Source organism: Phoenix dactylifera, chromosome 14 (assembly GCF_009389715.1).
Source record: "Phoenix dactylifera cultivar Barhee BC4 chromosome 14, palm_55x_up_171113_PBpolish2nd_filt_p, whole genome shotgun sequence".
Classification (NCBI taxonomy): Eukaryota; Viridiplantae; Streptophyta; class Magnoliopsida; order Arecales; family Arecaceae; genus Phoenix; species Phoenix dactylifera.
In genome coordinates this window covers 17,210,087-17,232,369 of record NC_052405.1, presented here as the reverse complement: position 1 = coordinate 17,232,369, position 22,283 = coordinate 17,210,087, and the positions used below count along the sequence as shown (strand labels likewise).

General features: G+C 40.5%; 1 protein-coding gene across 3 annotated transcripts in view; it reads right to left on the bottom strand.

Annotated features, from left to right (window-relative positions):
• Window positions 1-1,504: 1,504 nt before the first annotated feature.
• Window positions 1,505-22,283, bottom strand: part of LOC103709952 (alpha-galactosidase mel1) — a 33,448-nt gene continuing 12,669 nt past the window's right edge. For 2 of the 3 annotated variants that reach the window (XM_008795504.3, XM_039133843.1), the window contains exons 8-15: window positions 12,402-12,460; window positions 12,179-12,313; window positions 11,785-12,035; window positions 11,542-11,701; window positions 10,637-10,712; window positions 10,512-10,562; window positions 9,540-10,000; window positions 1,505-1,540 (exon numbers count right to left, since the gene is read on the bottom strand). In XM_008795504.3, the coding sequence (XP_008793726.2) occupies window positions 9,777-10,000; window positions 10,512-10,562; window positions 10,637-10,712; window positions 11,542-11,701; window positions 11,785-12,035; window positions 12,179-12,313; window positions 12,402-12,460 (956 nt within the window). In that variant the 3' untranslated portion in view covers window positions 1,505-1,540; window positions 9,540-9,776. Of the gene's footprint in view, window positions 1,541-9,539; window positions 10,001-10,511; window positions 10,563-10,636; window positions 10,721-11,541; window positions 11,702-11,784; window positions 12,036-12,178; window positions 12,314-12,401; window positions 12,461-22,283 lie in introns of those variants that run through there. The other variant, XM_039133844.1, reaches the window with a different exon arrangement.

Genomic DNA, 22,283 nt, shown 5'->3' with positions numbered 1-22,283 from the left:
GGTATATCGACGACCTGCTAGTGGAGATTATGTGTTAGTACATCGATACCCCGCCATTGGGGCTATGCACTGGTACATCAATATTTTGTTAGTGGAGGTTATACGTTGGCCTATAGACACTCTGTTAGCGAGGGTTACATGTTGGCATATCGATATCCTACCAGTGAGAATTATATGTTGGCACTTTGATTATTATTTAGCTCATATTCTGGCCCAGCCACGGAGTATAAATATGTCCATAGTTTATGATTGTCGAGATAAACTTGATATTTTAAAAGAATTTGAATTTATGAACGAAATTTGAATTTGAGAAAGATTAGATTTGAGATGCATATTGTTTTAATAATGCTGTATACTGAGATTTGGTCTTGAATTAATGCATTCCATATGCTTATTTTCTATAAATAATTATTTAATTTATTGTCTAATTAATCCGATTAAAGTGTTCATTGCTTATTAGGACTGTATAGCTCATTATTCTATATCTTACCATTTTTACAGATACTAAAAACTAAGATGACACGGGGTTATAATCGGAAGAGTAATTAGAAGCCGAATTTGAACATCTTTAATTTAGAACGGAATTTGACTAGAGTTTGATGTAAATTTTTTTTTTGAATATTATTGGTTTTGTAAGATATTAAAATTTAATTCTAATTATTTAAATTAAAATTTGAATATTAATTATTTAAATTTATTTTGTTGTTTGCTTTATACTTGACGAGATGTTTTGCGAACTTGTAGAAAAAATTTCTTATAAATATGCAGCGGTTGCCGCGACCCTCAACTCGTGATCTCGGATCAAGGGTGTGACACAAGCCGCTATAACCACACCACAAATGCCCAGGTCCTCTTGAACTTGACACTGCTGCATCATTACCCAGCCACAATGTGCGCATTTTTCATAAGAAACTATGACTCACCACTCCGTAAAAAATATTTCTGCAATCTATTCACCCAGTTTCCAAAAGCCACATACTGCGGCCTAACATTCTTTTCTCTTCCATTGGACACCTATTCCTCCGTATATTGCAACATTTACCAGATTCTAGACAGGTTAAGTGGCATGGCATGCGAGCAATCGTCTCTCCGACCAGCCTAGAATCTTAGAGCCAACAGTATTAAGATAAAGGAAACAAAAAGTTTTGGATAAAGGCAATTCTACATTGCTAATAATTAACACGACAAAAGGCACTCTCCAACTAATCATCTTCCAATGAAATTGTTTCACTCTCAGACTGAACAATTTCATAGAGAAAGAAACTCACCAGATATTGTTTATTGTTTATTAACTATATAAATGATTGATGCTGTCGATCACAGTTAAAAAAAAAGCAGATTCTCTCCACGAAGAAACTGCGTTAAGATGATGCAGCTGGGAAAATGACACAGTAAAAGAATATGTACCTACATTGAATGATCAGTAAAAAATTGCTCACCATACAAGGGACAACACAAAAATTGTCATATTCCAACACAGGACAGAACTTGAGCCTGATAAAATGATAGACGAATTTTGCTGTAAACTAACATAAAATATGTCACGCCCCGGACCCGGATCCGTGACACGGCCGTGCTATTGCCGACTACCGCCCATAATAGCACGCAGCCTCATACCTGGGTAACAGGGTAGTCAAACCAACCGAATCTTTTCATGTGAAAGCATTCTTAGTACAACCTGCTGGTCAGTACCCAAATACAGAGCTTCTATGTAGTTTATGTACATAATAGTATACTTGCTTTACCCCAAAAGAAAGAAGCTCTGATACCAGATTAACGTGTCTCTGGCAGCTATCAGTGGTAAGGATCTGAAAGAAAAAGTAAATGAACGGATATGAGCTACACGGCTCAGTAAGTAATCCTGCATAATCCTACCGGATCAACCAGTAGGCTAAACATGTAAATCAGGGTTTGAGAAGCTGACATGCATGTTTATCTAATAATCATCATGGCATAATATGTATGCAATTTAAACAAAGCAGTAGTGCAAATCACAAAATTTTCATAATATATACATATGAAACCGTGCCCCCCCGGCATGCCGTGGTCCTTTTTCTCTCGGATGCTACTGCGAAGTCAGACTCGACCACTGGCGGGGCCAGCTCAGTTACTATTCAGCCACTGGCGGGGCAACTCAGTTACTATTCAGCCACTGGCGGGGCAGCTCAGTTACTATTCAGCCACTGGCGGGGCAGGCCCAATTCCAATTCAGCCACTGGCGGGGCAGGCTCAGTTACTATTCAGCCACTGGCGGGGCAGCTCAGTTACTATTCAGCCACTGGCGGGGCAAGCTCAGTTACTATTCAGCCACTGGCGGCTCAGTCATTCTCAGTAGCATCTTTGAGCCCATTATAGTGCCTCTGGGCTAGCTAAGACTTTATAAACTTACATGCATAATTAAAATATCAGTATCATCATGTTGCATACATAGCCATAGCTTCTGGGATCATGCAAGTTACTTATGCATTGTAACATATCATGCATGAAACATATATACTTAGAATAAATGCGTAGGAAACATTAATGACATGATCCATAACAGGATTAGGACAGGTTACTTACATTCTTCACTAATCATGCATACAATTCAAATTGTATAAAGAAAAACACTGGTTCATCTTATAAAACGTAATACAAGATCTACGATAGGATTAAGACAGATTACTTACTTCAATTCGCTTTCCAAATTGCTCAAGTCCAGGTGACAAATCCTTAATCACCTAAAACAACATAATAGGGATTACATTATTCCCCATTTATTTATTATAAAATCTCTTAGTTCATCATATTATGAATTTACTTGCTTGGATCCCATCCAAGGATTTAGCCCAAGTCCAATTTGAAGCCTTTGGGGTTCGATTTAAAACCAGATTGGGTCTGCTGGAACTAACTCAATTTAATTGGGTTCGGACCCAAATCAATTTGGGCTTAATTCGGTTCGGATTTGACCCAATTTGCAGTTTGGGCTCGTCCAGACTTAGCCCAAATTTAATTAGGCTCGGGTTCAGGTTCAATTGGCTAAATCAATTTCTTATTATTGGGCTTAACGGGTTTCGGACCCGAACCCGATTCCGGCCCGTTAACCCACTCTTTTCTTTTCTCTTCTCTTTTTCTTTCTTTTTTTTTTTTTTTTCCTTTTTTCTTTTCTTCTCTTCTCTTCTCCTTTTTCTTTTCTTCTCCTTCCCGAAGCTTCCTCCCCTCCTCCTCTCTTTCCTTCCTTCTCTCCCGATCTCCCCCTTCCTCTCTTCTCCGACGATGGCAGGACGGCGAGCGGAGGGGAGGATGGCGAGCGGAGGGAGACGGCCCACGACCGGCGGCGTCCGCGGCCAAGCCCCGCGGCATCCCCGGCCGAGCCCGCGGCCGAGCTCTCGGCTTCCCCGGCCGAGCCCGCGGCCGAGCTCTCGGCTTCCCCGGCCGAGCCCGCACCGGCGACGCTCACGGCCGTACACGGCAAGTCCCCTCCTCCTCTCCTTTCTCTCTCTCTCCTTGGTTCCGATCGGAAGCCCTAGCCATTTCGGCCGGTCCTCCGGTCTTCTTCTTCTCCTCCGGCCGGATCTACGGCCTCTTCCTCCTCTCTCTTTCTTTCTTTCTTTCTTTTCTTTGGTCCTTCCCCTCCGGCACCACCCCATATTCTCTCTCTCTCTTACTCCCAAACCCTCTCTCTTCCTCTCTCCATTTTCCCCTGTGAAGGAAGAAGGGGGGTTTGGGAGGGCCGAGCCACAGTCGGCAGTGCCACCGCCGAGCTCGCGGCGTCCACAGCCGCGCCTGCGGCTGAGCCCACGGCCGCGCCTGCGGCCGATGCCCGCGGCCACACACGGGTGAGTCCCCTCTTCCCTCTCTCCTTTTTCTTCTTTCTTTCATTTTCTTTTCTTTCCTCCCTTCTTCTTCTTCACTGAGACCCCCTATCCCACTGAAGAAGAAGAAGGGGAATGGACTCCGGCCGACTGCAGCCCCCTACCGAGAGCCGGCAGTGACTGCAACTGAGGTCCATGGAGTCCCTCCTCTATTTTTATTTTGGTAACAGGAGCTTACCATTTCCGGGGATGACCTGCGGTGCCTCCTCTCCAACACCTCTGCCGACTTAGGGGTTCCTCCTTCCTCTTGGAGCTTCCGGGCTCTCTCTCTTTCTCTCGTTCGGTGTTTAGGGGGTCTGTCATTTTGGGGTTGCCGGCATAGGCTTAAGGGACTGTTTAAGGATGAGACCCCCTCTGAGAGGTCCCTTCCCTCTCCATTCCTCCATACCTCGGGACTGGCCGCCGCCCCCCTTGTCTCCGGCGCGCCGGCAGCGGCTGTCAGCAGGGGTGAGGGTCACCCCTCCCTGTCGGTCTTATCCCTTCGTTTTTATTATTTTTTATTTCAATCCTTATACAGCACTGCCCACAGTGGAATTTGGGCCCAACCCTTAACTGGGCCCATTTCTTATTGGGCCTAGTAGGTTCTGGGCCCGGACATTACATCCTACCCCCCTTAAAATAAATTTCGTCCTCGAAATTAAACATACCCTAGGTTCTGGTTTTCAAAAGTAGTCAACCATTGAGTCATCCTCTAGTTCTCGGTTAGTCTCCCTCTTAAAATGCTTGCTGATAAGATTTTGGCAAAATCATGGCACCTCAAAACTTGAACCTTTCCATCTATGACACGTAGGAGTTCTTTGATCTCTTTCAAAAGAGGCTTCCTGCCTTAGATTTTAAATGCTATGATTCTTGGCCCAAGAAATTAATTGCTCTCGATTAAGTCCACACAACGGTCGTAATCGGGTTAATAGAAATAGGTGAGAGCATTAGCATCACATACTTTTCATAATCTATAATCTTCTTTCTTCTCTTAACCTTGCCTACAATTTTATGATCAACTTTTATCCTAGCAAAACTTCAAACCCCTTTTAGATAGGTAGATCAAAGATGTCATAGCTAGGAGTAGGGAATATTTCAGGTCTAAGCCCAACCAAGGCACCATCAATCCGTTAATACTAAATTTAAGATGCCAAGATTCTCCCGGGAGTTACCAATAATAGAAAAACTCATGGGTGAAGATTATACAGCTCTCTCTCCAGATTATTCATAGAATCAACATCTTAATTCTGAATAAGAAGATCAAGTTTCTTTGTCAAAGTATCAACTGCTCTCGATTACCCGATCTATCGCAAAATTAGATCATAAACAACTTCAATCCACCCTTGATAGTTATTCATCAAAGTCAATTGACAACCTTAATTTCTTTCAATCAGATGGAGGGTTGATATTAATTAAAGAAACTCAAGCTTCAAGTTTAGGAGGACGGAGGTTTATATCAGCATATTCCAGATCTGAGATCAAAATTGATGATCCGTTAATTCTAGTCTCGAGATGCTAAGAATTTCTTAGCATGACATAAAACTGGAGAATTTAAGGTAGCACAGCGATATCCCAAAAAAAATCCGATCATTTTCTTTTCATTTATCAAGGAAAATCCTACTACAGAAGAAAACAGATCAAATCTTTTATTATTACAACTTTCCGAATCAATAGAATAATACTACAGACCAACTTAGAGAACTAATTCAGCCCACTATGTTTTCGCTGCGCACTCTGATTCAAAACATCAATTTTTTTTTTTTTTTTTTTTTGAATTCATTAATAACTTTTGATCGCCATACTATTTGTCTACCAACAGAACTATTTAATCCTTCATATGTATTTGCACTTCAAATCTTTCCTCCATCTAGATCATATGTTACTTAGCTAGAACTTCCTTTTACCTTTTCATGAACGAGTACAGAAAGGGTATCCCAACATAAGATCCCCTTAAATAAGTAACGATGCTTTAAATAAATTTTACATTTTCAGCAACTTCATTCATATAAAATGAGCCAAAAATATTCTTCAAGATTGGAAATTATCCCAGAATTTACTAAATGACTTTCAATCAAAATACCAATCTTGCATTGTAATTTGAAAAGATCTAATATGTCACATTCCAAGTAAACAAAGGAGAAACTCTTAAATGTCATTCTCAGATATATTTTCTTTCTATACAATAGTTTCATGCATAATTGTCATACCGATTTTAACCTCGAAGAATATAAAAGCTTTCCTTGTCCAAGCCTTAAACAACTTATGAATGAACCCTATCTTGCCATCAAAATAATTAACTTCAAACTAGAAGTATTATCCACAGTATCCGGTATCAAGTTAAACTTCCAAAATCACCTATATACTGATACACACTGTACTTTAATATTCCATGGCTGGTACTCCACTTAATATCAGTCAAAATATACTTTAATCATAATCCAAAATACAAATTACTCCATCGAGAAATCTCCAAACTAGCTTTTTCTTATTTTGGCATGGCTCGTTAGCATTCTGATTCAAAACACCAAAATCCTTAGTAGTCTTAAATCTTAAACTCTGATATCATACCTGTCACAATCATGCCCCGAGAATGATTTTGTATTAGCCTTAACTTCTTTCTTTTTTGTTGCTCATTGTCGTCTATCAAAATATTTATGTCAAGAAATTTTCGTGATTGACTGATGATACGACTAATAAAATCTTTTCTTTCCTTTCCGGTTATGCGGAATCTCACTAAATGAGACTTAACTACCCATTTCCTTATTAAAGCTTAAAATTTTTACTCATGGTTAACCTATTGCTCTGATACCACTAGATGTCACGCCCCGGACCCGGATCCGTGACACGGCCGTGCTATTGCCGACTACCGCCCATAATAGCACGCAGCCTCATACCTGGGTAACAGGGTAGTCAAACCAACCGAATCTTTTCATGTGAAAGCATTCTTAGTACAACCTGCTGGTCAGTACCCAAATACAGAGCTTCTATGTAGTTTATGTACATAATAGTATACTTGCTTTACCCCAAAAGAAAGAAGCTCTGATACCAGATTAACGTGTCTCTGGCAGCTATCAGTGGTAAGGATCTGAAAGAAAAAGTAAATGAACGGATATGAGCTACACGGCTCAGTAAGTAATCCTGCATAATCCTACCGGATCAACCAGTAGGCTAAACATGTAAATCAGGGTTTGAGAAGCTGACATGCATGTTTATCTAATAATCATCATGGCATAATATGTATGCAATTTAAACAAAGCAGTAGTGCAAATCACAAAATTTTCATAATATATACATATGAAACCGTGCCCCCCCGGCATGCCGTGGTCCTTTTTCTCTCGGATGCTACTGCGAAGTCAGACTCGACCACTGGCGGGGCCAGCTCAGTTACTATTCAGCCACTGGCGGGGCAACTCAGTTACTATTCAGCCACTGGCGGGGCAGCTCAGTTACTATTCAGCCACTGGCGGGGCAGGCCCAATTCCAATTCAGCCACTGGCGGGGCAGGCTCAGTTACTATTCAGCCACTGGCGGGGCAAGCTCAGTTACTATTCAGCCACTGGCGGCTCAGTCATTCTCAGTAGCATCTTTGAGCCCATTATAGTGCCTCTGGGCTAGCTAAGACTTTATAAACTTACATGCATAATTAAAATATCAGTATCATCATGTTGCATACATAGCCATAGCTTCTGGGATCATGCAAGTTACTTATGCATTGTAACATATCATGCATGAAACATATATACTTAGAATAAATGCGTAGGAAACATTAATGACATGATCCATAACAGGATTAGGACAGGTTACTTACATTCTTCACTAATCATGCATACAATTCAAATTGTATAAAGAAAAACACTGGTTCATCTTATAAAACGTAATACAAGATCTACGATAGGATTAAGACAGATTACTTACTTCAATTCGCTTTCCAAATTGCTCAAGTCCAGGTGACAAATCCTTAATCACCTAAAACAACATAATAGGGATTACATTATTCCCCATTTATTTATTATAAAATCTCTTAGTTCATCATATTATGAATTTACTTGCTTGGATCCCATCCAAGGATTTAGCCCAAGTCCAATTTGAAGCCTTTGGGGTTCGATTTAAAACCAGATTGGGTCTGCTGGAACTAACTCAATTTAATTGGGTTCGGACCCAAATCAATTTGGGCTTAATTCGGTTCGGATTTGACCCAATTTGCAGTTTGGGCTCGTCCAGACTTAGCCCAAATTTAATTAGGCTCGGGTTCAGGTTCAATTGGCTAAATCAATTTCTTATTATTGGGCTTAACGGGTTTCGGACCCGAACCCGATTCCGGCCCGTTAACCCACTCTTTTCTTTTCTCTTCTCTTTTTCTTTCTTTTTTTTTTTTTTCCTTTTTTCTTTTCTTCTCTTCTCTTCTCCTTTTTCTTTTCTTCTCCTTCCCGAAGCTTCCTCCCCTCCTCCTCTCTTTCCTTCCTTCTCTCCCGATCTCCCCCTTCCTCTCTTCTCCGACGATGGCAGGACGGCGAGCGGAGGGGAGGATGGCGAGCGGAGGGAGACGGCCCACGACCGGCGGCGTCCGCGGCCAAGCCCCGCGGCATCCCCGGCCGAGCCCGCGGCCGAGCTCTCGGCTTCCCCGGCCGAGCCCGCGGCCGAGCTCTCGGCTTCCCCGGCCGAGCCCGCACCGGCGACGCTCACGGCCGTACACGGCAAGTCCCCTCCTCCTCTCCTTTCTCTCTCTCTCCTTGGTTCCGATCGGAAGCCCTAGCCATTTCGGCCGGTCCTCCGGTCTTCTTCTTCTCCTCCGGCCGGATCTACGGCCTCTTCCTCCTCTCTCTTTCTTTCTTTCTTTCTTTTCTTTGGTCCTTCCCCTCCGGCACCACCCCATATTCTCTCTCTCTCTTACTCCCAAACCCTCTCTCTTCCTCTCTCCATTTTCCCCTGTGAAGGAAGAAGGGGGGTTTGGGAGGGCCGAGCCACAGTCGGCAGTGCCACCGCCGAGCTCGCGGCGTCCACAGCCGCGCCTGCGGCTGAGCCCACGGCCGCGCCTGCGGCCGATGCCCGCGGCCACACACGGGTGAGTCCCCTCTTCCCTCTCTCCTTTTTCTTCTTTCTTTCATTTTCTTTTCTTTCCTCCCTTCTTCTTCTTCACTGAGACCCCCTATCCCACTGAAGAAGAAGAAGGGGAATGGACTCCGGCCGACTGCAGCCCCCTACCGAGAGCCGGCAGTGACTGCAACTGAGGTCCATGGAGTCCCTCCTCTATTTTTATTTTGGTAACAGGAGCTTACCATTTCCGGGGATGACCTGCGGTGCCTCCTCTCCAACACCTCTGCCGACTTAGGGGTTCCTCCTTCCTCTTGGAGCTTCCGGGCTCTCTCTCTTTCTCTCGTTCGGTGTTTAGGGGGTCTGTCATTTTGGGGTTGCCGGCATAGGCTTAAGGGACTGTTTAAGGATGAGACCCCCTCTGAGAGGTCCCTTCCCTCTCCATTCCTCCATACCTCGGGACTGGCCGCCGCCCCCCTTGTCTCCGGCGCGCCGGCAGCGGCTGTCAGCAGGGGTGAGGGTCACCCCTCCCTGTCGGTCTTATCCCTTCGTTTTTATTATTTTTTATTTCAATCCTTATACAGCACTGCCCACAGTGGAATTTGGGCCCAACCCTTAACTGGGCCCATTTCTTATTGGGCCTAGTAGGTTCTGGGCCCGGACATTACAAAATATATACAAGGCAACCACTACCATGTAGTAATTATCTAAATTATACTATATGCCAGCATTCACATCTCTTGACTCGGATTTAAGTTCTCATGAGGCCTTCATCATGCGAAGCCCTCCAATAACTCCCACTTTCTCATTTAATCACGCACTTTCATCGAGTGTCCAATAGTTCTGTTTAATACTAGAATTCTTACAAGCGTTCTAGTAGTACATAAAAATTATCTTTAGGATATGACGAGGTCAATTTCCACAGTTTAATACAAATAAAGCACAGCCATGCTTCTCAACCATCATTGACAGCGTCTGTCCCACTGTACCAAAGTCCTTGCTGCTCCAAACCTCTTTGCAATTACAAGAAGCTTTGCTGACGAAGCTGCTGCCAAGAACCGCAGTCAAGTCTGATATTCTTGCAGATATTAGCGTCCTCCAAGAATTGAGGTTGAAAAATGAAAGGTAAATTTCCCCTAAGAAAATATTTGGAAGGATATTAGCAAAGAAAATTGATGACACAGATAACCTTTATTAAAAAGCATTAGGAAAGATGCAAGCATGCTATCTCACGCAATCGTGCGTGCCCACACACACACGGAGAGAGAGAGAGAATTTGCAGAATGACTTCGTACTCATCTCTGCAAATAGTTCAGTGGGTCTACAACCTAATCAATTGTTACTACAGTTGGGTTCCTCCAGTGAGGAGATTAACAACTCAAAACAGCACATGGCAGAAAAACATTCCACCACCTGTGTCGTGGCCCACAAACAGGTGGAAAGTCAGAGCCATGTATACCACTCAAGATTACTTGTTGTCCTCAATAAGAAGGCCACCTAATCTTGAATTATTATATTGCATAATCCGATAATCTAATAAAACCCATAAATTTTCCATTGATATGAATCAATTTACCAACCCAAAAGTACATTCTTTTTTTTCAGTCGACAAACTCAACATTTACTTATTTGGGAAGTGCCACTAACCTCTTCTTCCAGTCGCAATCCAAGATCGGATTCCACCAGTGATGGTATTAACTGCATCAAAAATTTATCAGTAATCTCACTTTGTCATATGTGTGTACAAAGTAATAAACAACTTGACCTGTCACCTTTATCCGAATTTGTTGTTGCACATAGACCAGAATAGGTGTTCACAAGGGTTCCATTGTCATTTAAGCGCCACATCTGCAGATCTAAGGTAGGTTAGCTATTGAACAGTTAACTAAATATTCTAAAGGAAAAATAAGTTATTGAAAAAATACAGATCCTGTTTTAAGCTCATCCTTTATGGATATCTTCATTCATGGTAAATGTAAACTTATTCAGCCTAGCAAAAATTTGATTTAAATCTTTGCAACTTATAAGTTCTCTGTTGACAAAAAAAAAATAAAGAAGAAAAGGGGAAAAAGGTCAGACTTCTTATTTGTCAGCTGAAAAGGTATCATCTGTCCAACCACTAAATTGATGCTTCAAAAAATTACACTCCCCAAACCTAAGAAAGTTGTATAAATCAGGGTAAAAAGGTCGAATGGTGACATTTATAGTCAAAAGCCTATATGTTCACTCTAGATTATCTATAAAAGAGAATTTAGTTAAAAGATAGCAAGCCATCTAAGATTAAGCAATGCAATTCATTTGAGCAAATTAATTTGCTGTTTTTTTGTCACTTTTCCTTCATGCTGCAGAGCAAAAATGGTCCCAACAACATAGTATACTCAAAAACAAGAAAAATTGATTCCATGAAAGCAAAGAAGTTCAATAAATGACAATTTCAATTTTCAAGTTCTTCAGTTCTGTTTTTGGGGATCTTGTCTAAATAAAAATATCTAGAATTAAAACGAGTGGTTGAAAAATCAAATTTTAAATTATACTCTTCTATCTAGTCTGCATTCATGGTTTTCATGGTTACCATATATCAGAATTGATACAAAACAATGATGCAGACACAGTTGTATTTACCAATAACTAAAGTGAGTAATAATAAAGCACTAGTAGTTGGGTATGCACATCATACTTGGGAGGCATGCCGCTTACAACTGGACAAAAAAGTGCTGTCTCTTTCTGATGCTGTACGTTTTCTGTCCACAGATGCATCTAGGCAAGCCTCCACTGACTCAGATGCCAATAAGTGAAAATTTTCTTGGTGATCTTGTTCATACATAATCTCTTCCCCTCTGCATTAGCATAGAAAATTCATTACAATTAAGAAACAAAATCATGCATATTACTCTGGTTTATGGTTTAGAAGCAATCATACAATGTCAAAAGAGGCTTCCTTTTATAAAAGCAATATGACAAACTATCACTGTTTTTCATGTCATATTTACAGCATATCTGATCCAGCTTCCGATAGTCTCTTGCAATAAACCATCCTTTCGCTTTTTCATTGCTGCAGCTGGTAAGACCTAGCACCTTGTCATCGGGTGTGCCCATCACTTGACTCAGAAACCTCTGAGTAGAAGCACAACTTGTACATCGGAGATCTTCTTTTGAGAAGACATAGGGAAACTGAACACAATAAAAATGGTGACAACATAGTCATTTTCCATTTTTGTGCAAAAAATAATTAGACACATATAGACTGATCAACATTCAGACTAATCAACTTATCTCTTGCTCAGGTAACTGGAGATTTTTTATGGACAGAATACCTCCATATTTTTTGTGCTGTAAGAATTTATTTCCAAAAGAGTAGGATTTGTGATAAGACCAAATGTCATCTCATCAATGTGCCTTAAATCTCCACCAAACATGAGAGGAGATTTAGCCATAGACCAAAGTGTCATCTGCATAATAAATATTAAGTAGCATCAATATAGCTTTGATTATTCCAACAGTATACCAGATAAAAGAATAAACATAAAGTTTGCACACCTGGGTTTTCTGTTCATCAAGGCTAAGGTTACATTTCCTGTAAGGACCATGCTTTGCATCTATCATTAGCAAATAAACAAATTATTATAGGGTTACATATATTAGAAAATATGAAACTATTAGGCAATGTAGAAAATAATAGAGCAATCAAAAGAAGATCAGCTGTATTAGAACATCAAGAACACTTTATGAAGCTCCAACTTGTAAAACCACTTCAATAAAATTGTTAAACCAAGCCACATAAAGTTATAAACCACCAGTATCTACTTTGAAGGAACCAATTTGGCTAAGCTAACAAACTCCTGTTTCTCGATAAAGAAACAAGAATTCAAGATGCACTCAGAAGAATGAAAATTCAAGCATATATGTAGTTTGGAAATAAAACATTCTCCACATTAGCTTATATTTTGTTCTCTACCATGAAGCAAAATAATCTCCTTCATATGTTCATTCATCCTATCAACCTCCCATAATTCTTCACACATAAGCAACTCAAGTAATTAGCCAGTTGTACTCAGCTCGTTCATGGAGTTGGAGATGTATAATCTAAAAATATCACCTAACTTTTTTATATTTATGTGAACTCTAAAGTTGGTTTCACTCAATGAATTGGAAAGATTACATCATACGTCAACCTAAAAGTATAGTGTCTACAATGCTTACTCTTGACCATGGCTAACATACATCAATTTGAATCCTATGCTTCCACTACACAAAGCGCATCCTGGAGCTTAACTTACAACTAGGGCTGAAAGCGGATCGGATTATATCTGACCGTATCCGTTTCTGTATCCGACTTGGGTCGTATTCGGATAACGTTCTTTTGGTCCGATCGAATTTGGATACAGATCCGGATAGTCTGTTCAAAAATCTCCTGAATACCGTGCGGATACACCTGATATTTCTGGATTCGGATCCAGATCCGGATCTGGATATCCATATAGCAAGAGTAATTGAAAAGAAGAAGTTTAAGTTAGGTTAAATCAGAGAACCAATTAAGTGGTTAACCAAACCTAGACTAAAAGAAACCCAGATATCGAATGACTATCACTTAAGACAGCAACTCGAATACGGAATACTCGATTCGAATAAAATCCTTTGAATCGCCCAACACGCCTGAAAGGCTCAAACTTCTTGTTCTTCGGTTTTGTTTCTCTTTTCTTTTTGTCGTTTTCAAGCAACTAGGGTCTCGTTGAATTTTACTCAAATTTGATTAATATCCAAAAAAGTATCCAATTTATATCCGTATTCAAATAAAAAAATATGGATATGTCTAATATCAGATTCGTATCCATATCCATTTATAACAAATATGGATTTGCTTAATATCCGATTTTTATCCGTATCCGTTTAGAACAAAAATAGATATTAATTTTGATATCTGTTTAATATATGTATTTGTTAAAAAATATGGATACAAATATGGATACATCAATATCCGATCCATTTTCAGCCCTACTTACAGCCCGATGCTAAACCCAAAACTCTAGAATCAAAAGCGGAAACTAACAAAACTTATCATCGTCATTATCATCACCATCATCGCCCAAGCCTTTTCCCTTCATAAGGTTGGCTATACTTAAAAATTAACAAGGCTCAGCCAAATAAATAGATTTTGCAATTGGTTGTCAACATGATGTCAACCTTCTAGATATTGCTACCACGTTCCTAGCCAAGGCAAACGTAGGAAGGAGAAGGGCCTGTTAATGAAATCTATATGGCCAATTGGCAGGTATTGCATCTTGCTAACAAACAAAGCCCATACAAAAGATAAATTCTTAAATCTAATAATTAGAAAAAACTTTTTCTTCATAGCCAAAATTGATGATGTCATCCACTGCAAGTAAGTTGGAATATCTACCAGGCTTTACCATATCCATTTATCAACTTGCATCAATTTATTGATCCACATTTGAAGCAGGAAATAGCCCTAGCATAGTTATAACATAATGCTCCATGTGGCGTAATGCCCTACAAACTTTTATTCATATCTATATAAAGAAACAATTATTTAAATTATTTTCAGTTAACAGTTTGAATTAGACTTAATTTTGAATAAGTTATAAATAGGAGTTGGGTTGGTTGCAATAAAATTTCTTGTTGAAAGTTGTTGCAATTGGGAATCAACCCGACCAAGGCATCGAGCTGGCTGAGCTACCGAGTGCTCAGATGATCAGCTACCAAGACCGCAAAAGTCGACTGAAGATCACGATGTCTCCGAGATGCGACATGGTGGGTGCTATGCTCGAGTGGCGATGGCTCCAACTCTGGTTGCTCCCGAGGTGATGCTAAGAAGAGGAGATCGTACTCGGACCTTCGCTCCAATGTTGGATCCGACCTAAAACAGTAATACGAAGAAGTCCTCTTGTCGCAGGAGATCCTCCGATGTCTAAGTTACATGGATTCTCAGAAAATAGCGGAGGTGCTGTGAGAGCATCAGCACAAGGTGTGGTGGGGAAGAGGCTCGGTGCCTTCTTCCTTAGTATCTTCCATTGCATCAGAAAGCCCCACAAATCTGTCGAGGTCATGAAGAAAAGTTTGGAAGGAAGGCTTAAGAAAAACATACCGAAGACCTACAAAAGCAGAAGAACTCCAATGAGGTGGCGAAACTCCGATGGAAGCACAGGAAGGAAATGGCCACAGAGGCTTGATCAGAATCTCTCGCTCTAGAAACCAGAGTGCAAGAAACTGAAATAGGGGAGATGCACCAGTCTCCTGCCTTATATAAAGCCTCGAACAACTCAAATCGTCACGGTGGTTCACCTATAGAGCCTTATATTGAGCCCCTGATGATCACTTGGATCACCATCAGCCTAAAGGTCTAATCATTGCGCCGATATTCCCGCCTCAAATGATACTGCTTTGGGAAGTGCGGCTACCGGCATGTCCTTCATAAATGTGGTATCTCAAAGATCTATGCAGCAAAACAAAAGGGACGGCCGAGGTGGCTCGGCCTGGCAACTTGATTTCACAATTCAACATCACGGCTCATCTCAATCGGTCGGTCTCACCAGGAAGTCTACTTCCATCACCTGAGCCAACAAATTAGCTTGACCTCAGAAGTGAGGGATAAGTGATTCGAAACCAAGGCCTGCTGAATCGGGCCGAACCGCCTGGTTCAGGCAGTTCCGAACCGAACCGGTGCGACATCGAGTCGGTTCATCATTTATATTCGATTCTGGCCCCTACCATCTAGAATCGATATTGGACCGGCTGGAACCGGTCCTTTACCGCCCGAAATCGGGCGGAACCCAATTCACACCAAATCAATCCGAATTTGAATCGGGTTGGATATGGGCCACCTACTACTGCCCTACCTGTTCGATCCGGTACCGAACCGTACCGGCCGTCGACTGGTATGGATCATGGTACCGGTTCAACGGACCTTGCTCAGAACCGACCATAACCAATGTGATAGACTGACCAATCAAAGCTTGCCACGTGGCTGATCCAGAAGCGCGCAGAGTTCTTCGAATTTCAAATTCTTCCCCCAGCTAGCGATACTTCGGGCATGATCACAAGCGGTTTCCATAATCACATGGATGAGATGTGTAAAGCGTGATGCGCGGATGAAACGTCCACATGTGATTGTCGAGATGTGCAATGGACTATCAAAAATGGCTGATCCACATGCCCGAATTTCTCGACGATGGGCACCAACCCTCGCCTATATAAACCATTCCTGGAGGATCCTCCAGGTAAGTGCTCTCAAGCCCTCTTACGCCCTTATGCTGCCACTCTACTGCTCTCACAAAACCTCCATTATTCTCTGAGAGTCCGTTTGACTTAGACATCAGAGGATCCCCCGCCAAACACTCTCTGCCAAGAGAATTTTTTCGTCTACATTGTTTTAGGTCAGATTCGGCATCATAGCAAAAGTCCGAGCATGATCTCCTCTTCCCAGCACCATCTTGGGAGTGACTAGCATTGGAGCCATCGCCACCCACGCACAGCGACCACCACCTTGCAACCTCGGAGGCACATTGCGATCTTCAACCAACCACCACAGTCTGAGCAGCCAATCGTCCAAGTCCTCCAACAGCTCAGCCAGCTCGGCATCTTGGTCGGGCTGATTCCTAGCGGCAACAAAAGTTATTCAGAGTCTTAGTTTTACTAAGAGATTCATTTAGCTTGTTATTAAATAAATAGTTAAAATAGAAAAACTAACTGAGCTTTGATTAATAGTTTAGGTTGGGCTCGATTGGTCGTTCGTCATTGCTAGATCCGAACTATATTATGATTAATGAGCATACCTATTAATCATTGATGCAGTCTTGATCATATAAGGCTTCAATGGGTTAAACTATGTTGTTTAGTCACTGAAGGTAAGGTCCAATGTTTGAGTCGATTCAGTGGATGTAAGAATTAGATGTGAGCACTCCTAGTGCAATTGGAGTTGAAGACTGTCAAATAGGAAAGAAAGACAACTCGTTGCTTGCTTCTAATCAAAGGTCTAGATGGGCACAATATAGGAGTCCTAACTCCTAATAGCAGTTGGAGTTTGAGATGCTGGGAGCCTAGGATGTAGTAGTTTATACTATATAAATAGGAGGCACAGGCTATAAGTGGAAATATGGGTACATTCTTTGTGGTAGCACGTCATCCTACATGAGGTTTGTATAGAGCTTTCAGTTCACTTCCAGGCTTTGGAAGGAAGATGTGTGAGTCAAAAAGTAACAGGTACCGAGTTAGCTATCTGAAGGTCTACTAAGTTTATATTATAAAACAATTTTCTGTAAACAGAATCTCTTTTGAATTTCTGCAAATAAATACCTGAACATCATATTATAGTTTTAAAATTTCTGTATATTAGAAATTATGTATTTTAAAATTATGAAACTAGGTTTTCTTTTAAACTAGGAATTCAGTAAATACATTTTGTGTAACAAACAACAGTAATCTTAATGTTTGATTACTAAACTTATTTATATTTTATCTTAGGAACTAATGACCATCTGAATATTACATTATTCATAATAACCATCTGAATATCCATATTTTGGTTTTAGAATTTCCTGTTACCATATTTATGCATATGATATTCTACTATAATTTCTGTGTCTATAAAATTCTGCATATTAATTCTTCTACCATAAAAAGTGTGTGTGTGTGTGTGTGTGTGTGTGTGTATAAAGAAAAATTTCTATGAATTATTAACCTGAAATTTCAGAATATAAACTAGATGGCCACTCTTTTTTAAAATAAACATAACAGAAATTGATTTTTCAGGTTATACTATTAAAGTTGGTCAATTCTAGCATATTTAGGGATTTTGTTGGCATGGAGCAACTTTTAGGCTTTGTTTGGGAGCTAGGGGTGACTTTTTATAGCCCTAAAAATTGTCTAGGTTCTATGGGTATCAAAAGCTTTAGAATTTTATTTCACAATTCATCATGACCATCTTTTGATCAAAATATAATTCTTGGGATACTACATTCTGGAAGTTTTTTTTTCCAAATTAGTTGGGCTTGTTTACTATTCATGCTTGCGAGATAAGTAATATTCACCTTTCCTAGAGAGCCATTAATTTATTTGCCTCCGAATAAATATTTGATGTCAAATAAATTATAAATTAGCCAACATGCAAATTTTGAATTTATGCATCTATGTTAAAATTATGTTTTATATGGAAAATAAATTTGTAAATTAAAAGTATTACTTTTGTTTGTATTTCCAAATGCTATGCATATTTTTGTTTAGAAATCTTTTGTTAAATATACATATTTTGTCTTAGAATTGACATCTGACCTATCAATACCTTTGACATGTTTCGCATTTTTAACACTCAGCCTAACTATATTATGGACACCTTCAATGGGGGTTATATATTGACACTTTGACTGTTCAAGAACTCATTATTTTGGCCTATTCCGTAAGGTATATATATGGTACACTAGTCCACCTTGCAGGGTATAATGCAATATTCTGGCGCACTCAGCAGGGTATAAATATGGCTTTCTAGCCCTACCACAAGTATAAATTTAGCTGTAGTCTCATAGGCTGAGTTAAAATGCAAATTATAAATATGAATATTTGAGCATATTTAATTATTTTATCATAACAGTTTTTGTTAAAATATATTAATTGTTCCATAGATTTTTTTGGTACTACCATAGATGTTTAATATTAGCAAAGAAAACTTATTAATTTATTACATGACCAAACTAGTTAAGGTATTAAGCACTTACTGGTTTTTCAATCTTATTATTTGGTCTTTTCCTTCTCTATAGATCTAGAGAACTAGTGGCTAATCGGGTATTGTCATGGGATTGTGACTAGATGAAGGAGCAGAATCCTCCGTACAGCCTGCAAATAGTCCTTATTTCTTAGTAAGTTGTTGGAACTATTTTATAGGTTTTCTTTCTTTGTTATACTAAACATTTGAAGAGTTGCTGAAGTTAGATTCTTGTGAACAAATTTCTTGAGGTTTTTGTTAGTTTTTGTGCTTGTTAATTATTAAATTTGGAAATTTAGTTGCTCTATTTTACCCCACTGCATGTGTTGAATTTATTACGTTATCATGTTTATATTGATCTAACACAAAGTGGATGTCTTGAATGCTTGTAAAGCAATGCCCTATGGGTATACTGCAGTTGCAATGTCTCTAGCTCGTGGTTTCAAATCAAGCGCATGATAAGAGGCAACAATTGGTTCAAAGATACTCCCTTGTTGCAAAAATAAAAATGTGAAAGTAGATACTAGTGGATCAAACTTTGAAACACATGTTTTGCCCCTTACTATAAAGGTGTCTGGCTTGAGAAAGAAAATAGAGGAGCTACTTCACGTAGAAATACTTGGACAAGGCGAGTAGCAAGACATAAATCTCCAGGTTATTTAGAATTTATAGTATTTTAAGTCTTCATGTGACATTAAATAAGAGTGTTGTACATCTATTTTCCTACTGTAATTATAACTATTGCTTATTAGTGGCTTTTCCCCCAACCACTGGATTCTACCTTGAGTTTATTCATATATCTTTTGTATGTCCTAATATATTCTTCAATTAGTTATCATGAGTATGATATTGCATGGGTTCCAATATGAGTTAAAAGTAGTTGAGTTATGCGAATCATCTCATCCTTGTAAAACTCTATACCATTTCATGGGATGAATGAACATATCTTCAACCACATGAAATGACTGATAGTCTGATACCATCTCAATATTTCCTTTGCACTCACCTTCCATTCCTAGACAGGCTTGGTACACCATGTACCCCTAAAAAGACCCATCAGCAGAAGGAAAAGGCCTTGTCTTGGTCATTCAGGAGACAAAGAAGGCATGTAAAGAAAAGGTGGCATGACAATAATCTAGATTTCCTAAACATAACATAGAAAGGGTGGACTATGGTACTCTATATTTCCTAAACATAGCATGACCATCATATGTTGCAGCTTTTGGGATCTTATCATGGATCCAGATGGTGGATGGACCTGGCTATACATGCAATGAACTTTGTGAAAATCCTTTCCAACCTTCGTACTTCCTTTGATCTTTGGTAGATTTGTAGATGGACAAAATCAATTCCTCATCAATAGTAAAGTGATCCACTACAAACACTATCAAGCAAAAAAAAAATGTGAAACCTTTTATCAATCAAAGGTAGTTGAATATGAAAGGATATAAAACCGAGCAGGAAGGAGAATTACTTCATAAAAATCCTTGGAACGTACAATATGAGATGTAAAGGGACAGATTGACCTTGTCTAGCAATAAAGGTAGTCTGTAGGAAATTTAAATTGACTCTACATTCAACTTGATTCTAGGAAATACAAATTGATATCAGTTTTTGGGCAAACTAAGCAGCTTAAAATGATTACAACTTCTTTTCAAGCAAACTGGTCTGTTCTGTATCATCTTTCAAGCACTTAAGAATTATTGAGTATATCATGGTAGATATTCTACAGAAAAGAAATATTTAATAGCTGGACAAATTTTCTATAAATACCAATGAACACATCTTGCATTTGAAGAAACTCACTGTATCATAACAATGCTTCCTGCTTGAAGTTGATTTAGGTTTTATTTATGATTGATAAGTTTGGTCAGCTCGGATGAGATCAACTAATCCAATATCCTCAGGAAAATTTTCTGGGTTGTCAACGGTAAACTATTGTGGATTCATACCACTGGAAAAGTACCCTCAAAATTTGAATTGTAAATAATCTTATTCTATATCAGATTTGGTGATGCCTTGAGTCTAGATCATTGCTTTGATCATTAGACAATTCATAGCTACCGGCAGATCAAATGATTGAAATTATATGGATGAAATTTGAATATTTTACAACAGAGTTTCAGAATTTACACAGCAGGACAAGTGACATCTTCCTTTTCATCATTCTACCATATCATGCAATCAACTGACCTTCATGCGATGGATTCAATAGATCCATTCTATGAAAACATTTCTCTAGTGGCAAATTTTCTTTCCAATTGGATAAGCACTTTGAACTGAAATATAGTTTTTGTGCTTAGATAGCTATCAGCACACTCTAAGACTCAACCTCATGAACAGGTGTAAATATGAAGACATGCATCTGACTCTATTTCCATTTATTTTTCTCATGCTCTTATAATTCTTATACCTAGATCAGGGTCGGCGGCAAGATGTTGAGGACCCCCGCAAACTGCGCCACAAGCCGAGCAACGACCAAGCACCAACCAAAGGCTAAAGTGGCCAAGTGATGTGTTTTGTGGCTGGTCGACCCTTGGCCAGCCACGAGGTTCATCCACGACTTCGGCACTATGTAGTATCAGCCCGCGCGCCAGACCTCGCCCCATCAACCCAACGGGCCCTGCCAAAGGCCGAGCCGACCTCAGCCAAGCCGACCTCAGCCAGGCCAACCTTGGGCCCTGCCAAAGGACGAGCCGACCTCGGAGCCTGCCAAAGGCCGAGCCGACCTCGGCCAGGCCGACTTCAGGCCCTTCCAAAGGCCGAGCCAACCTTGGCCAGACTGGGACTCCCGGGTTGCGCGACCCGGTCAACCGGGACACGCGTCCCGCGCATCCGGGACGCGTGTCCCAGCCAGCCTTGCCTCCCAGCCATCTCAACCGTCCATTCAGCGAAGGAAGACTAAGTCAAATTATCCGAGATGCGTGAGCCATGCATCCGGGATGCGGAATCTATGCAAATCCGGGAGATAAAGATTGGAGATCTTTTAGGGCCCCTCCAAGCCATTGATCATATGCCAATCAACGGTGGAGAAGCCTTGGATCCGTGGAAAGATTATTTACCATGTTTATCTTAGGAAGAGTTACTTAAGTTTGTCTAGGGTCTTGGGTCTATAAATAGAGTTGTAAGGGGCCACTGTGGGGCATCTCAGAATAATCGAGAGTTGAGTTTAGTCTTGTTCTCTTGTGAGAGAGTCGGTCGTAAGGGTTGGGCGACATTTGTGTCGATTTCGGTCCTTAGATCTTGTATTCTAGGATTTCGGCTAGTGGTAGATACATCAATCTCCACTAGATTGGGCTAGGAAGAGATCTCTTCAATCCCTTGCTAGATTTCTTTTGTTTTCTTTGTTCTTGTTATTTGTTCTTCAATTGAGTAGAATAAAATTCAGTTTGCTTTCATTATTGATCTTTGTATTGAGTTATTCCACCGGCGTTACCTACAATCAGTCCATCATCAGCGATTTTTGGAGGCGCACGCAAGGAGCGCGAGAAAAAGAACATGGTGAGGGGCTTTGGACCGTGAGCCCCCATCACAAGAGTCGGTATGGGCCTGCATCGTGCCGTGCCGGGCCTGTACCGATAAATGAGAGGGCGACACAGACCATGGGAGAAAAAAAGAGAGAGAGAGAGGAAAAGGGGAGAGAGAAGGAGGCCGGCGGACGGTGACAGAGGCCAGCACCTGGGCTGGAGGCAAGGCTACGGCCAGTT